This window comes from Bos mutus, chromosome 18, assembly GCF_027580195.1.
Source record: "Bos mutus isolate GX-2022 chromosome 18, NWIPB_WYAK_1.1, whole genome shotgun sequence".
Lineage (NCBI taxonomy): Eukaryota > Metazoa > Chordata > Mammalia > Artiodactyla > Bovidae > Bos > Bos mutus.
In genome coordinates, this window is record NC_091634.1 from 10094153 (window position 1) to 10110871 (window position 16719).

Consider the following 16719-nt stretch of genomic DNA (forward strand, 5'->3'; position numbering starts at 1 on the left):
CGGCCCAGTCTGTTAACCACCTGGCCTGGAGGTGGAGGCAGACAGCAAAGGGGATGGATAAGCACCCAACACTGATATAAGGACCAAAAGCCCCCACCGGGGTTGACTCCTGGGCAATGGCTAAATTTCACCAAAAACCTACTGAGATTTTTAGGGGGCTGTACTGACAATACCCCAACTTGGCAAAGGACTGTGGTTTCTCAGCACTTTGAAACTTTGCACTCCTGGGTCTCCCCAGGAAGTGGGGGCTGGAGGCAGGGCAGCCTGGAGGGGCTCGTCCCTGACCTGGTCACAGGTGTACCAGAGGATGATGCTGCCCACAGCCCGGCACCTGGACACTGTGTCGGTGTCTCCCTGGCTGCCAGTGGGGCAGGCGACGAGTGTACATGGCTTCCCCCAGCCCTTTGCCCAAATGAGAGAGAGTCCCAGCTGTGGCTGCCCTAAGGACAGTTAGGACACCGTAGTGGTTGGTGACTCAAGGTGTTCATCCCAGTCACTCAGGCAACTGGGGCAGAAGACCCCCCAGTTTGCATACGAACGGAAGGGGCTCCTAGTCATCAATGCTGTGACTCTCGTCTTCTCACCGCACCTCTTCCTGACCCGAGCCAGCCTCCCACGCAGCAAAGGAGCAGGTGGCGAAGGCCTTCCCCTGAAGTGGTTCTCACCTTTTCTGAAAGGTGAGACTCAGATTTCCCAGAAATAAGTGCCCGACAGCCCTCCAGCCACACCTCGGTGCCTGTGGGCAGTGACCAGGCAACCGCCAGGCTCCGGGGGTGGGCGTCCTCCTCCCGGGATGTCTGGGGCTGACGGGGCTGGGCTGTCCACTCTCCTTGGCCCACTTCCTTGGCGGCTCAGGCAGTAAAGAACCTGCCTGCAATGCCAGAGACCCAGATTCAATCCCTGGGTCGGGGAGAATCCCTGGAGAAGGGAATGGCAACCCATTCGGGTATTCTTGCCTGGGAAGTCCCATGGACAGAGGAACCTGTGGGGGCTACAGTCCGTGGGGGTCACAGAGTCTGAATGGGCAGCAATAACCTCTGAACCCGAGCTGGACCTGAAGCTGGGAGGTATTCGGAAGGTATTTCCTCGGAAGAGAGGGGAGTGGAAGCAGGGACGAACTGGCTGTGTCAGACACAGAGGAGCCTGGGCTCCTGAGGAAGGGGCGGCAGCTGTGGTGGGAAGACCCAGCTCCGCCCACCTTAGGGCTCTCCTCTGGGACGGCCTCCACACATCCCCACAGATGCTCCGCAGCCGGGACCTGTGGCACCCCTGCCCTCCCCTCGCTCTGCCCAGAGCCCCCACAGCGGAGACCCAGGATCAGCGCAAGCAGAGAGCAGGCAAACGGGGAACCCAGCTCTGGTTTATTAGAAAAGGTGTGAACAGAGTTGCACCGACAGGAGCAGCCCCTCCCCCGCCCTCTGCCCACCCCCCTCCACCCCCGCGCCCCCCCACCCCGGGATGTAGTGCCTCTCAGGGCGCAGCCTCACGTGGCCCGGACAACAGGGTCTCCAAGCCCCGGCTGCTCCCCACCCCAGCTCCCTGAAAGATTTATTGCACTTAAGATAAAGAAAGCTCTGATCCTCGGCTCCCATCTCCCCCCACCCACCCCAGCCCAGGCCCTCACCCTGCCTGGGGCTGCTCCACGAAGTCCAACTACCACCACCACCACCACCAGCGCTCACCGCCCCTCCCAAGCCGCGCCTCCAGCCTGGCCCCGCACCCGGGGCCTTGGGGGGCCATCCCGCCACCACCTAGGACTCCTGCCCTCGATGGGGCAAGCCTGGCCAAATGGGCCCCTGGGAAGAGGCGCTGGGGCCTCGTGAGCCAGATGACTTTGGAGACCGCATCCACTTCCTCCTCCCTTCCACCCCCAGCCCAGAGTCTTCGAGTGTCGACACATAAATAGAAGTGCTTCAGTCAGGGCGAGGAGGGCCACCCCTGTAGCTCCTGCACCCCGTGTAGTGTTGCTGTGTGGGCAGGTGGGCGGGGGTCCCAGGAAGGCCCCCACCCTCTGGTGTCCCGGGCCTCGGAAGGCTGGGGGTGAGGGTGAGCAGATTCTCATGGCTCTGGCCTCAGCTCTTCGAAGACCGATGGGTAACAGGGAGCTTCGGGAGGAGAGAAAGGGGAGAGCCTGTCAGAGCTGGGGCTCAGACCCCGGCCCTGGCCCTGGCCCCGGCCCGCACCGCACCTAAAGCGTCACAGTGTCTCCTGCCCAGATTCCTGACTGGCTTCCAGGAGCAGCTCTTCGAGCTCCTTCTCGTTCTTGGAGCAGCTCAGCTCTGTGGGGGGGTCGGGGGAGAAAGGTGGGCGGCCTCCAGTGAGCTGGGAGGGCTGGGGGCAGGAGCCCTGCCTGAGCCAGACTCATAAAGGAGCATAGGTCCGGGGGCCACTGAGACCCTCAGACTCCAGTCAGCAGATCTGACATGCCCCACCCCCAAGGGGCTCCCAGGGACTCAAGGGAGTAAGGCAGGGACCGAGAACCCAGTCCCACTCATCCATGTCAAGGTCCACTTTCTTCAAGGAGAAACTGAGGCACCCCACGGGTGGATGCTCGGCCAGGGTCACATGCAGCACCCAGGGGCCCCGCCACCCAGCCCCAGGGCGCCTCTCACCGTGTTCCAGGCCACAGCTTCCCACCTTGGCCTCAGGCCCCGGGGGCGGCTCTGGGGACAGTGCCAGGGCGAACTCAGGCTTCAGGCCGTTGGGCAATGGTGGCCCCACCTGGGGCGGCTCCAGCGGTGGCTGGGGCTCAGGAGGCCCAGGGTCCGGAGTGCTGGAGGCCTCAGTGGGCGTCGGGAAAGGTAAGGTGGGGGGGGAGGCTGAGGCGGGTGGGGACACGGGACCAGGAGGGGCGGGGGGCACAGGAGGCTCTGCCCTCTCGGGTGGACTCTCCACCCGGGTCACCACAAACACTTTGTGGCCCCAGCCCGGGCTGGACACGGAGATGCGCTGCTCGGCGGGGGAGGAGGGGCAGCCTGGGGGGCTCCTGTCCCCAGGGCCCAGGGAGTCCGTGGGGGGCACCAGGGTGGGGCAGGGGGCCTCAGCCCTCTCCCCACCCGCCTCGTCCCTGTCCTCCCCCTCAGAGTCTGAGTCTGAGTCTGAGTCCGGCCCGGGGCTGGGGCCCGGCGCCCCGTTTTCCTGTGCCTCGGCGGCGGGCTCCTCCCGGGGCTCGTCGTCAGGCTGGGGCTCGGTGACAGTGATCTCGGGCATGGAGGCCGACAGCTGCAGCCGCTGCTCCTTCTCCTCACGCTCCCGCGCCAGCACGAAGTTGCGCTTGCAGCCGTTCTGGATCTCGGCGAGCAGCGCCTTCTGCGTCTCGATGAAGCTCTTCACCTGCGGGCAGAGGAGCGGGCCGGGCTTGGGCTCTGGGTGGCCTGCCCGCAGCGGGTCCCCGGCCTGCCCCCCACCTGCCGGCAGGGAAGAGCCCGCTCACCGCCTCCTTCTTGGGCTCACGGTCGAGGTCCAGGCGCAGCAGGGAGTGGTTCACCTTGAGGGCCAACGACAGCGCCATGAGCCCGCCTGTCTTGATCTCGTTCTCCCGAAGGTCCAGTCTCAGGAGGCGGGGGCTCTCGGCGATGAACTCCGCCACTGCCACCGCGCCTGGGAGGGGGACCGCAGGGGCTGGCCACGGGCCCACACTCGGCTGGCCGCCCCCCGCCCCGGGCCCACCATCCCCCGTGCCCTACCCTCGCATGTGAGCTTGGTGGAGGCCAGGCCGAGGCGCAGCACGCTGCGGTTGCTGATGAGGCCGTTCTTGAGGTTCCGCACGCCCTCGTTCCCGATGGGGTTGTGGCCCAAGTTCAGTGTCTCCAGGCTGTGTGTGTGCGGCTGGAGGGGTTGGCGCACAAGAGCCAGGAAAGGCCCAGGAGGCCAGTCAGGAAAGAGGCAGGCTCTCCTTGGCAGTGCCCCCAATCTGAGCACCAGCGCCTTCCTGCTTTGGGCCGAATCCCTCAGGTACGCAATCTCCCAAGTGCCAGCTGCCCCGTCCACTCCCCAGCCCTCCAAGCATCCAGCCACCCCACAGCCCCAGGCCCACCCTCTGACCTTGCCAGCTTCCTGAGGGCTCTGGGCACAGGCCTGGCTGTGGGTAATTCTTAACCTGGGTCTGAGTCCTTGTACCCTGTGGGCTTGCTTTGAATACTACGTGATGAAGAGATTCAAGACTTACTGAAGACTTCCAGGAATGCTAACTTTCTATGCAAAACGCTTTCCCCTGGCACAAGGCACTCTCTTGTACTAGGCTGTGGTGCTGGGTGTGGAGAGGCAATGAAGGAAGGGCTGCCCTCCTCAGAGAAAGAGGGAGCAGGAGCCGGAGCAGAGACTAAGCAGGGCTGGCGGGAGAGGCCAGGTTCCCCAACTGGCAGGATGAGCCAGGACCGCGGAAGAGGAGGAAGAAGGGGGACGGGGGAGGTGCTGGAGGAGCCACGCTGCCCCCTCCCTCTCCAGCCAACTCACCAGCGTCATGCCCAGGAAAGCCATGCCCGTGTGCGTGAGCTGGTTGTTCCACAGCACCAGGGTCGCCAGCCCCTTCCTCTGCTCCTTAAGGCCCTCGCAGATGTAGGCCAGACCTGGGGAGGCCCGTGGGCAAGTCTTGTCCATGGTTGGGGAGTCTCCCCTGGGGACGCTGGCCCAGGAGCCACCTTCGAGTGCTCAGAAAGCCCCGCCCCGGCCTGCCCAGCCCCACAGGCTCTGGCCCCACTACCTGGGACCTGGCACACACAGCTTTCCAATCCCAGGGATCATTCGTCCTCTGGGTGAGTAGATGAAGGCCTCCCCCACCTGCCTCAGATCTTCACTCAAATCTCGCCCGCTCACAGGACAGTCCTGGCCAGCCTACCCGCAGCAGACAGCTCTGTCCACCATCATGGCTTTGTTTCTCTTCACGGCATGTCTCACCATCTAACAGACATTATTAATGTATCTTGGCTGTGTCTCTCCTGAGACAGAGACCTCTGCCTCACTCACAGGTGTGAACCAGGAGCCAACAGGCCCTGAACGTGGTAGGTGCTCACTGACCATGGCGTCCAGGGCCAGATGCCCTGGAGGAAGGCACTGGACTTGCTGCCCGATCCTGCACCTCCCTCCCCTGGAACCCTGTCCTCACCGAGGCCAAGGGACTCTGCTCGACAGTGAGCCAGGAGGAAATCAAATTCCTCCCGCTGACAAGGCCCTGGGACTAGTCCCTCTTCACTGCTCACTCAGCTTCGGGCTCACTGGGGCTCTTCCCCCCAGATATCTAATGTCTAAGCTCTTTCCCAGGCTTTCTTGGTGGTTTAAGCAGTAAAACAATCTGCCTGCAATGCAGGAGATGGGGGTTTGATCCCTGGGTCAGGAAGATCCTCTGGAGAAGGGCATGGCAACCCATTCTAGTATTCTTGCCTGAAGAATCCCATGGACAGAGGAGCCTGGCTAGCTATACTCTATGGGGTCATAGAGTATGACAAGACTGAAGTGACTGAGCATGCACACATAAGCTCCTTCCCACCTCAGGGTCTCTGCATTTGGTATTCTCTGCCTGGATTCTTCCCTACGCTGCTTAAATGGCTGGCTCCAGCCCAGCCTCCTCATCACCACCCAGAGGTCCCTGCCTGCACACCTTGAACAGCTTCTGGTTGATCCTTTATCCCATTATCAACTATCTGGTCAATACTGCACCTCACCCTGAAGGAACAGTTGAACTGTTCCCTCCTCCTTCATCCCGAGTCGGGGCCAGACCCCGGGGCTCCCACAGCCTGGCCCCATCTGCACCATCACCATGAAGGGAGGGCTGGGGCTGTCCTGGCCACCCCTGTGTCAGCAGCACGACGAGCAACTGGCTGGCCACACGGTGGGTTCTGGGGGATTGGAGCAGGGGTCGGGTAGGGACCACATACCCACCTGAGTCCAGCACGTGGTTGTTGCGGAGGTCCAGGATCTGCAGGGAGCAGTTGAACTTGAGCAGGTTGCCGAGCTGGGCTGAGTCCTGCAGGCCGTTGAGCTTGTTGTCGGCGAGGTACAGCTCCCGCAGAGTCATGTTCATCTTCAGGGCCGTGGCTGGGGGAGAGGGGGAGGGGGTTGTGACTGGCCAGGCCTGGGGGACCCGGCCAACAGCCCGAGCCCAGCAGCACGCCACCCTGGGGCCTCACCAAGCAGCATGAGGGGCCGCCCCGACAGGCTGGAGCTCTCCAGATGCAGCACTGCTAGGCTGCTGCGGATACGCAGGGCGCGCGCCACGAAGGGCGCCGAGTGGTCCAGCAGGGGTGTGTTGCGGGCGTCCAGGTACTGCAGGCAGCTTGTCTGCGAGGCAGGTGCGTGAGGGGCGGGGTCAGGCTGGCCCCGCCCTCCCCGCCCTGGGGACGCCCCCCACCCCCACCCCACACATCCCAGCAGCCTCATGGGCAGCAGAGCCACATGGTTGTATAGCGGGGGACACTGGCTGGTGAAAGGAGGGCTGTGGAACCAGGCCCTATGAAGAGAGGCTGCGGGCCGGAGGTGCCCACCTTGCGCATCATGTGGGCGGCGGCCTGCCAGCCCCGGGTGCCAATGTGCTTGTTGAAGGAGATGTTGAGGTGTGTAGCCGACTCGTAGTACTCGATCATGTCGAAAAGGGCTGAGGCACCCTGGGCAGAGACAGCGGGGCTCGGCCTCAGGTCGCGGCCGCCCGGGGAAGCCAGGAGGCAGGGGCTGAGGCACTAGACTCCCGAAGGCCATACGCCTCTGCTCAGGCCTGCTTCCCCATGTCTCCCCCTTGCTTAGGAAGCCCCCATCCTTGGGGTGAGTCTGTGAGACCGTTTCTCTGGGCCCCATCCAGAGTCCAACCCCACCCCCACCCCCCACCCCCAGGCGCTCTGGCCGTCTCCCTGATCTTGCTCCTCAAGAAGCCCCGCCCAGCCTCTGTCCAAGGGGGTTCCTCTTTCCTGCTATGCTCTCCCCCCAGACATCTAAGGGGCAGGGAGCTCAGAGCGTGGAAATGGGCGGTGACGGGCTGCTCACATCTTCGTCCAGGTTCGTCTGTTCCAGATCCACGACCTTGAACTGCAGCCTCTTGAAGACCTCTTCCAGGGCCTCACAGGTCTTGTAGTCAAGCTTCTCACCTGGGACGAGACGGAGCGCCGTGTGCGCATGCGCATCTATGGGCGCATCTCTACGCATGTGCACTCAGGTGTGGGGCGGGGCGCTGGGTGGAAACACGGGCTTCTGGCCAACCCAGGGAGGAAAGACCCCCGCGCCTCTGCACGGCGCGAGGCACCTGTCTCACCTCCGGGGACGCCCACACCTCTCTCTGGCCCAGCTCTGCCTGCCCTCAGGCACCTCCAGGGAGGCCCCAGCTTTGGCCACCACCCAAGGGTCCCCGGCCCCTTCCAGACACACACCTTTCAGATCCAGACAGTCGATGCGGTGCCCGAGGTCCGTGAACTCCTGGGAAAGCAGAGCGGATGGTGGTCAAGGCAGGAAGCCCTTGACCAAGCTGTGAGGCTGTCTGTCCCTAACAGTGGGGCAGCCAGGGCTCTGAAACAAGCAGTCCTGAAACATTCTGGAATGACCCGTCCAGAGGGAAGGCACTGAGGCAGTGCTTTACCAACACGACCAGGGTGGACGGGCGACAGGGAAGGCAGCTGCGAGTGACGACTAGGGGCACGCAGGCCAGAGGCACAGCAAGGCCATGTGTGTGTGTGTGTGTGTCAGTCACTCAGTCGTGTCCAACTCTTTGTGACCCCATAGACTGCAGCCTGCCAGGCTCCTCTGTCCATGGGGATTCTCCAGGAAGGAATACTGCAGTGGGTTGCCATTCCCTTCTCCAGGGGATCTTCCAGACCCAGGGATCGAACCTGAGTCTCCCACACTGCAGGTAGATTCCTTATGGGCTGAACCACCAGAGAAGCCCCACAGCAAGGCCTTGCTACTGCTAAGTTGCTTCAGTCGTGTCCGACTCTGTGCAACCCCAGAGACGGCAGCCCACCAGGCTCCCCCGTCCCTGGGATTCTCCAGGCAAGAACACTGGAGTGGGCTGCCATTTCCTTCTCCAATGCATGAAAGTGAAAAGTGGAAGTGAAGTCGCCCAGTCGTGTCCGACTCCTAGCGACCCCATGGACTGGCCTTAGTCATACAAAAAACAGAACCTGCCCACCTGTCTACACACCCCTGGACAGTGACTCCTCCATTTATAAAAAGCAGAAAGCCTAGAGGGCAAAAACCCCAAGCTGCCACCAGGGGGCACTCCTGGGAATGGGACTTGGGCAAGAATTGAGAAACCGCTTGCTTTTCGTATCTGCAGTATTTGAACTTTTTAAAAGAAAAAATATACATTATTTTTGTCATTCAGACTTCTAACTTTCATATACATGGCTTTTCCCCTCAGGAAGAGAACTTATTTGGGGAGCGGATGATTCTTGACGAGTAAGTTCCTACTTTATATATTCTGAACTGTTTAAATATTCATGAAAAGCCTGACTGGTTTTACCACTTTTTTAAAAGCGGATTTTCAAAGATATATTTACACTAGCCCTTGGCTGGCCGGCTAGGCTGGGGAGGGGGAGTGTTTTGTGTGCCCTCTCTTGCTTGGGGCAGACACCACGGGCCCAGAGGGTGCTGGAGGGCAGCTTCACCCCAGGGACCACCCCCACCCCCAGTCACCTGGCATACCTGGAGCTGCCTGAGGAGTTTGGGGATCTGTCTGCAGTTCAGCTTCTGGCAAGCCTGCTTGTAGGCACCAATAATCTCGTCCACGGTCACATTCTGGGCTGCAGGCAAAGACCCAGGCAGGTGACTCTCCACACCCTGGCCTCACTCACCCATTCCTACCACTGGCCTCTGCCACCCCCTCCCCTCTCAACCTCCTTCCAACAACCCACTGAGTTCAGTCCTGCTGTTGAGGCCCCTTGCTGTGACTGCTACTCTGGGGACATGTCTCCCGGCGCCCCCAAACCAAGTTACCCCATCCTCCCACACCTCCCCAGAGCTCCCCAAACACCTTCACATAAACATACAACTAATACCACGCCATTTTTCTACCCGTCAGCTACTTCCTCCACTAGACTGGGAGCCCCTGCAGGACAGGACTGGGGCTCTCTTGGTCACCCCCAGGGTCCCCAACACCACCCAGCACAGGGCCAGACCCAGAGCAGATGTCTGATTTGTGGTTTCCTTTGAATGAGAGAATGAGGCCACACTTGGACCTTATGAGGATGTTGAGCTCAGAGAGGTGAAGCACTTTGCCCAGGGTCACACAGCTGGTGAGTGGTGGAGCCAGAACTCAGCCCTTAACGGCGATGCCACACGGCCTCTCAGATTCCTCACTCCTGAAACTCCCTCAGCACCAAACGGGGCTTCCTGTGCCCCAGGGACACAGCAGCAGTCGGAGTCCCTGATACGGCCCTGGCGCCCCAAAGAGGCGGACAGTGGCTCCCCAAATGAACGAGGGGTGCAGCCCAAACCCAACCTGCACAGGCTTGTCCTTGGGGATCTCGGGGCCTGCCACCACGCGGAAGGTAGGGCTAGCCTTTCCATCTGCAGAGATTTGCCTTTTCTGGACACTTCATACAAATGGTGGTAAACAGTATGTGGCCTCTGGCGGCCCGCTTCTTTCTGAAACGGAACAGTTTTGAGTTTCGGCCCCTTTGTAGTACGGCGTAGTAACTGTCCAAGTATGCATTTTGTTTAGCCATTCGCCAGGTGAAAAGACCAGTTTTTGGCTGTCAGAGCCTGGATTTTGCCCAGGGGCAGCAAGGAGTGCAGGAAGGAAGGGCTCTGAGCCAGGGAGGCACAGGGTCAGGCCCGGGTGCAGGGAGCCAGCAGCATGGAGCGGACACGGGGGCTGCAGGGTGGGTAGGGGATGGGCCTGCGGGAGCCCCTGCGGAGCTTCTGGGCAGGCATTTCCAGGGGACGCTCCCTCCGGCCATCACTCTGGCCAGGAGCCCAACATCCTGACCCTATCAAACAGCACCATGACTTCTTGGGGAGGAAACCAAGGTCCAGGGAAGGAAAGCTGCCTCCCCGGGACCAGGCAGCTGGTCCAGGCAGAGCGGAAGACCTACTCCAGACTCTCTGTTTTGTTAGGTAGGGATGGCTGGAGGAAAGAAGCCCACAGAGGCCCTGGGCTCCCCAGAGCTCAGGCTCCATCCTAGACCCCTCGCTTCTTTCTTGGGTGGAAGTGGGCAGCATGGAGCTTGAGAGAAGCTAGCTGTAGGTAACCAGAAGCCTCCCCCGTGTCAGCTGCCCCCGCTGCCATGCCATCACGTGCCTGGTGTCTCCCAGCTCTGGGGGAGAGGGGACTGGCACTGGCCTGTCCTCAGGGAATCCGCCAAGCAGGGGGCCACTGACCCCCCACGGGGTCCATGAACTTGAGAAAAATTGCCTCTTTAGTTTCACTAGCTGAATTGTGACGTAGTTTAGCATTTCCTTCTTAGTAATGTAAGAGGCAAAAAAGAGAAAAGAAACACTCTTTAGCAGACCCTAACACTCTGTCATCAATAGAAACGGCAGATGTTTTCACATCATATAACAGTTACTGCAGATCCTGAATGCTCATCACTGCTTTGGGAGTCGTCAGAGCTGCTGCTATATCCTGTTATCTCATGTGTCAATGAGGATAAGTATAAACACTATGTAATGATTTTAAAGGTATTTAATAAACTGTACTTTAACTGGTACCCTTTATAAGTCCCATTTTTTGCCTTTAAGAATCGATGCTCCATGGGGCTTCCCAAGTGGCACTAGTGGTAAAGAACCTGCCTACCAGTGCAGGAGACATCTAGAGTCTGGAGTTCGATCCTTTGGTCAGGAAGATCCCCTGGAGGAGGGCATGGCAACCCACTCCAGGATTAAAAAAAAAAAAAAAATCGTCACTCCAAGAAAGTGTACACAGGCTTTACCAGATGGCCAAAAGGCAAAAACTGCTCCCTGGGATCCACTCCCTTCAATAATGGCCCCCAGGCCAAGGTGGGGTTGGTTTGGTCACCTCAGATGGGGATGAAGTAGGGACGGGGTACACATGGGGTTGTTAACTAGCAGTTCTCAGTACCCTAGACAGTCTACAGGAAATATAAGCCCTTTTAGGTGTCCAGCTCCAACACCACTTCCTCCAGGAAGCCTTCCCAGACTGCCTAGGACTTCTGGCTCCTGATGTCCCCTGAAAGCCTACCCACTGGGTTGGTCTTTGCTCTGAGAGGCCTCCTGGTGAGTCTGAGGGCCAGGGTCTCTGACCTTGCCACCTCCACACCAGCCACAGGTACCATCCAGCCGCTCCTCCAGCGAGGCGCCCGCGGGGTTTCAACGCTGGTACAGCCTCACACAAGGTCACTGCCAGGGCTGGGGGAGGCAGCACCTGCCCACTTGTGTGCAGCAGGGGAATCCGAGAGCAGGGGCAGGAGAGACAGACAGGCTCAGAGACCTGGGGCCCAAGGCCCAGAGCAGCTGCAGACAAGAATGACATCTGCGGGCTTCCCTGGTGGCTCAGTGGTGAACAATCTACCTGCCAACGCAGGAGACGCGGGTTCGATCCCTGATCTGGGAAGATTCCACATGCCGTGGAGAAACTAAGTCTGTGCGCCACAACTACTGAGCTTGTGCCCTAGAGCCCGGGCGCCCCGACTACTGAAGCCCATGCACCTACAGTCTCTGCTCCGTCACACGGGAAGACACGGATGGCAACGAGAAGCCCACACACCACAACCAGAGCACGCCCCGCTCGCCGCAATCGGAGAAAAGCCTGTGTGCAGCAGCGAAGACCCAGCTCAGCCCAAAACGGGCAAATACAATAAAATTACTTTTCAAAAAGAATGGTAATTGCATATTGTCATTTTCCTCTGATGCTGAGACACACATTCCAGGTGGGGGCAGCAGTGGGCTGAAACACTGAGAGGAACGGAAGCGGGGTTCGGCCTGAAGGCCCCCCAGCCCCGCCTGGCTTTTCTCAGCAGCACCGCCAGCCATGTCCCCAGGCATGGTTGGTCACCAGTGGGCACGTGTGAGTGTCAGGCGGATTGGGAAGGACCCTGAGGTCATCAGTATGTATGCGTGTTTCATGCATTTATAAGAAAAAGGAACTATTAAATCAAAACCAGCATTTTGCATAGATTATCAGTGGAAATAAATGAGAAGAAACACATTCAAATTTTTTTAATGAACCAGTGAAAAAAAAAACAAACACAGTAAGGAAATGGCAGTACAGGTGGTTCGGAGAAATTACATGCGGGCGCCAGCTCAGGACCAGCCCCCACACACTTGCTCATCTGTGATGCTGTGACGAAATCATCAAGGCCCCACCTTGGGTCATCCGCCCTCGGCTTTTCCAGCCTTAACTGAACCACAAGGCTGCTGTGAGTCAAAGGGCCCGGGCCTCCAGCTGCAGCCAGGCACCCAGCCGAGCAAGCGGCCCGGGCGAGCTGGGGTGAAGAGGACAGCTCACACGGTGAGGTCACTGGCCACCACGGCTGGGCCGGGCTGGGAGGCCCGAGTCGGAGCCCTGCCCCCAGGTTCCGAGGGCATGGCTGCAAACTGGTGAGGGCCCAGCTCCAGCCTGAAGTCGGGGGGCCTGGGGCCTGGCTGCCCCCCGCCCCCGTGAGCTCAGGAAGACCCTGCCTGGACGCGGCTCACTGGAGACGCGGGGTCTCGCAGCGTGGCTGAGCACGGGCTCCAGAGCCAGAGCGCCTGGGGCCAAGTCCTGGCTCCCAACTTAAACCCTGTGACTCTCAGCAAAACGACGTAACGTCTGCACCTCAACCACCCGACCCTGAAAACGGGGCCGAGCGGGACTCCTCCCGGGGTGAGTGTGGTGACTGAGTCAGCACAGTGCACCCCTCAGACCAGGGCCGAGCTCACGCTCCGGAGTGCTCCTTGAAGCCGGCTGGCCGTCACTGCCGTATTTTATCCCCACACTGGAAGGCGGGGACCCAGAAGAGAACAAAGCACCTGTTGAGTGATGGAATGGTTGGTGAGGCGTATGCGAGGGGGACATGCCTGTGAGTGTGTGTTTCCAGCTCCCAAAGCCACGGCTGCCAAGGTCTGATTTGGGCAGGGGCTGGTGTAAGCAGCCGTCACAGAGGCGGGGGCGGTGCGGTGAGGGGCGCACCCCCGGGCGCCGGGGGTGGGATGCGAAGAGGTCACTGCTTCCGCTAAGAGGACCCATGTTCTGATCCTTGTCCTGTGACGCTGTGATGAACACAATGACCTCTTTTCCTCTCTGAAAGGGACATGTGGGGGGTCTCAGGAGAAAGGGACATGAAAGCACCCGCCACGGAGGTGCCCAGCGCAGCGCCTGGCTCAGCGGGAGACACAGCTGGAGAAAGGTGATGATGGTGGCCACGGCCACCACTTCCAGGCATCGGGCACTTACTCCATCTAAGCCACCATGCTGAGCACTTTCTATGCCGTTTCATTCTGCCAGCTGTGTGACCTTATGAGACTGGCAGTTACACTTCTACTTTGTAATCAGGGGAAGCAAGCTCAGAGAGGGCAAGCCATCTGTCCAAGGTCACGGAGCCAGGAGTGGCCGGGCTGGAATGCACACTCCAACCTGTCCTGCTCTGTAACTGAAACACAGCTCCATTCTCACATGACCTGACGGGCCCAGGGGGAGACAGGGGCCAGGGCGAAGGTGTGAGCTGTGGGGAGCAAGGCCCGTGTGCAGCTGGCGCCAGTCTCCCAGGAAGAGGCTGTGGGGCAAACGAGACTGCTCCCCCACCCCTGCCGCACAAAGGGGCACAGAAACCCGATGCCAGGCGTCAGGTGACGTCCGAGAGGGCTCTCTCCTCTGCACACAGGTGCAAAGGCACCCACGAGAGGCAAGGACGGGGTGGGCACCAGGGGGCGGCGGTAGCTCAGGCCACACCCCTGCTAGCCTGGGGCTGTGGTCACCCCAGTGGGCGTCAAAACCAGGAAGCAGCAGTGAGGGTGGGGGGGGGGTAGGACAGGGGGCTGAGGGCCAGTTCTCACTCCTAAGGCTTCAAAAGGAGGTTGCAGACACAGATGAGAGATACAGAGAGCAGTGGGCAGTGGCCCTGGGGAGCGGAGAGGTGGGACAGGGTGGGAACAGGCTGGGCAGGATCCAGGGCACCAGGAGAGGCTGGGGCGGGGGGAGGGGGATGGGGACCCAGTGGGCCCCAGCGAGCACTCTGCTTTCTGCACGAGACAGGAGCCACCAGGCTGGTTCAGAGCAGTGTCAGGAACTATCCGAGGTCTGGGGAGGACTGCGTCTGCAGAGACCAGGGCCGGGGAGCGGGGAGCCCCTGAGTCCCCCAACAGGGAGGCTGTCAGGACTGGCACCCAGAGCTGAAGAGGGAGGCTGAAGCTACTGGGCAGCCCGGAGCCAGGGCCTGGCCAGCGCATCTGCGGAGCCCACCCTCAGAGGGTTCTGTCACGCCCTTCCTACCCCAGACAGAAGGGCACCATCACCATCACCCTGCCGACAGAGAGGAAACCAGAGCCTCACAGCAGTAAGGTCACTGCAGTGACCAGTCCTGTAGGACACTCAGGCTCTTGTGGTCCATGCCTCGACATCTGGGAAACACCATCTTCGCCCACCCAGGCCACTTGGGCTCACACCTTCAGGGGGCACCAGGCCAGCAGCCCCGGGGCAGGCGGTGCGCCAGGTGCACAGCCCACCCCCACGGTGAGGCTGCCTTGTCCGCGTCCCCCGCCCCGCTGCCCCAGGCAGTCAGCACCCGGGCCCCACTGCCCTCATGATGCCATCCCCGGGCCCCAGGTGGGACGTCTGCATTACCTCCACGTCCTGCTGTCCTCCCCAGAGATACCCTGTCCGCAGACCCCTTTCAATGACTGGCCGGGGACAGGGGGATGACCCCTGCAGGGCTGTCAGGAAACAAGAGCTCGTGTCCCCAGGGGTGGACGAGGTGGCCTCCCACTTCTGGAGCAGCCACTCCGGAATCCACCAAGGGGAGAGAGCCTCCCGAGGATAAAGCCGACTTGGGAGAGGTGAACCCAGAGGAAGAGAGAGACATAGAATCCAGCGAGGCCAGAAGTCAAGCTAGTCAAGGCTACTCAGATCCAGAAGACAATAAAATCCCCCTTCAGCCTTCAGCCCCTTGGAGTGAGGCTTCTAACCCAGAATTCCCACTTAGACATCATCTTCGTATTCGTCAGCCCACACCTCCCAGGCCTGGGCCTTGCCAAGCTGTGTGCTGGCACTGGGAGGACAGGGAGGGCTCGGACGGGGCGGGGGTCCCTGCCCTCCAGGGGTTCTTATTATCTGGGGGGAGGAGTATGCAGTCCATCCAGGGAGGCCCTCTGGGGGCGCTGTGCATGCTCTGGACTGAGCTGGGACAAGATGGAGGGAAGCTGGTCTCAGAGACCCCCTTGAAGACTTGCTCATGGACCCCCGCACCCCCGCCAGCAGCGTGCTCCAGCCACACTCAAAACTCCTTTCCTTTTCCAGAAAGGCCCAGGGCTTTACCTCACCTCGTTCTCTCCCTCCTCTTAGGCAGGACACACTCATTTCAACCCTCAGCTCAGGGGACCCCTTCTCTGGGCAGCCCTCCACGACCCCCCGCTGGTCAGGCTCCCTCCCCTGGGCTGCACACACGTCCCCTGCACTGTCCCTAACAGGGCCAGGCGCACAGAAGGCACCGTGACAGGGTGAGGGGGAGAGGCAGGCGACGGAGCACACGCCGGGCCACCGTCCCAGGCCTGGAAGGCAGACAGCGCCTTCTGACATCGTGGGGCAGGGGGTTGGCTCCATGCGTAGAAGAACACAGAAGAGCCTGGAGGGAGGCAGGCAGGATGCCAGGGCCCAGACGGCCAGAAACGCCCCGTGACCCGCCATGGGTAGGCATCGTCACCCTGCCTTCCAGGTGAGGCCGCAATGGGAAGTGACCTGCCCAGGGGCGCTTCTCCAGCAGGAGGCAGAGGCGGCGGCTGGCCCGGTCTGCGTCGTCCACACCCTGCGTCTCCGGCCGCCACACTGGCTCCTCGGCTGGGGAGGGGGCCTCGTCGAGTTCTCCCTGCCACCCCTCGACAACGGCCTCCGCCAGTCCAGTCCCCAAAGATGCAAACCGAGGTTCGGAATCCTTCCATACTCATTCTCAGAATAAAGAGAAATTCGAATTAAATGCAAGTACACTGACGTTTTTCAGACAGGCCAACCCCCATGAGGTGGACAGCACCCGCTGATGACATGGGAGGCAGGCACGCCCTGAGGAGCCAGTGTCCGCAGCAACAGGCACAACCCCTCTCGACAGAAACGTGGCTACATCAACCGACCAGGAGGCCAAAAGGCAAGCGCGTGTGCCCTTTGCCCCAGGGCCTCCACTCCTGGAGATCCTTGAAAGGTACGAACTTGCATACCTAACAGGTTACTACCCACGGCGCAGAGCAGAAGAGTGTGCCGGTGAACACCGCCTTTCACGGACAGTGCTCGTTGTTAGAAAGCAAGCTAACCCAGAGACGGAGCAAGGGACACCGCCCAGGAATCAGAGCGTGAAGGCCTTCCTGGCAGCCTCCGGAGCCTCGCCCTGTGGCAGGGAGCCTCCTTTGGCAGGGAGCACTCCTCTCCGAGCGTCACGTGCTGTGTACAGGGCTACAGGGACCGCAGTCTCGTCCTGCACTGGGGGAGATGACCACCGACAGAAGGTGGCTGGCTGAGGCTGAACGCCCCCGCCAATTCAGAAGCAACTTAGAAGAACGTATGGGGGGATGGTGGGTATCTAGGATTCACTGCAAAATAATGGGGGCGAGGCAGCCTGAGGGTCAAGACTGGCCACATACGGGTCGTTACTGAAGCCGGAA

At 60.7% G+C, this 16719-nt stretch overlaps 1 protein-coding gene across 1 annotated transcript in view; it reads right to left on the reverse strand.

Moving 5' to 3' along the window:
• Positions 1–1463: 1463 nt before the first annotated feature.
• PPP1R37 (protein phosphatase 1 regulatory subunit 37) overlaps positions 1464–16719 on the reverse strand; it is a 37511-nt gene continuing 22255 nt past the window's right edge. Inside the window, exons 2-13 of the mRNA XM_005900343.2 lie at positions 8623–8720; positions 7353–7398; positions 6973–7073; positions 6480–6599; positions 6126–6276; positions 5878–6033; positions 4456–4568; positions 3687–3828; positions 3434–3600; positions 2613–3333; positions 2189–2279; positions 1464–2105 (exon numbers count right to left, since the gene is read on the reverse strand). Coding sequence (XP_005900405.2) covers positions 2197–2279; positions 2613–3333; positions 3434–3600; positions 3687–3828; positions 4456–4568; positions 5878–6033; positions 6126–6276; positions 6480–6599; positions 6973–7073; positions 7353–7398; positions 8623–8720 — 1898 coding nt within the window. The 3' untranslated portion in view covers positions 1464–2105; positions 2189–2196. The remainder of the gene's footprint in view (positions 2106–2188; positions 2280–2612; positions 3334–3433; positions 3601–3686; positions 3829–4455; positions 4569–5877; positions 6034–6125; positions 6277–6479; positions 6600–6972; positions 7074–7352; positions 7399–8622; positions 8721–16719) is intronic.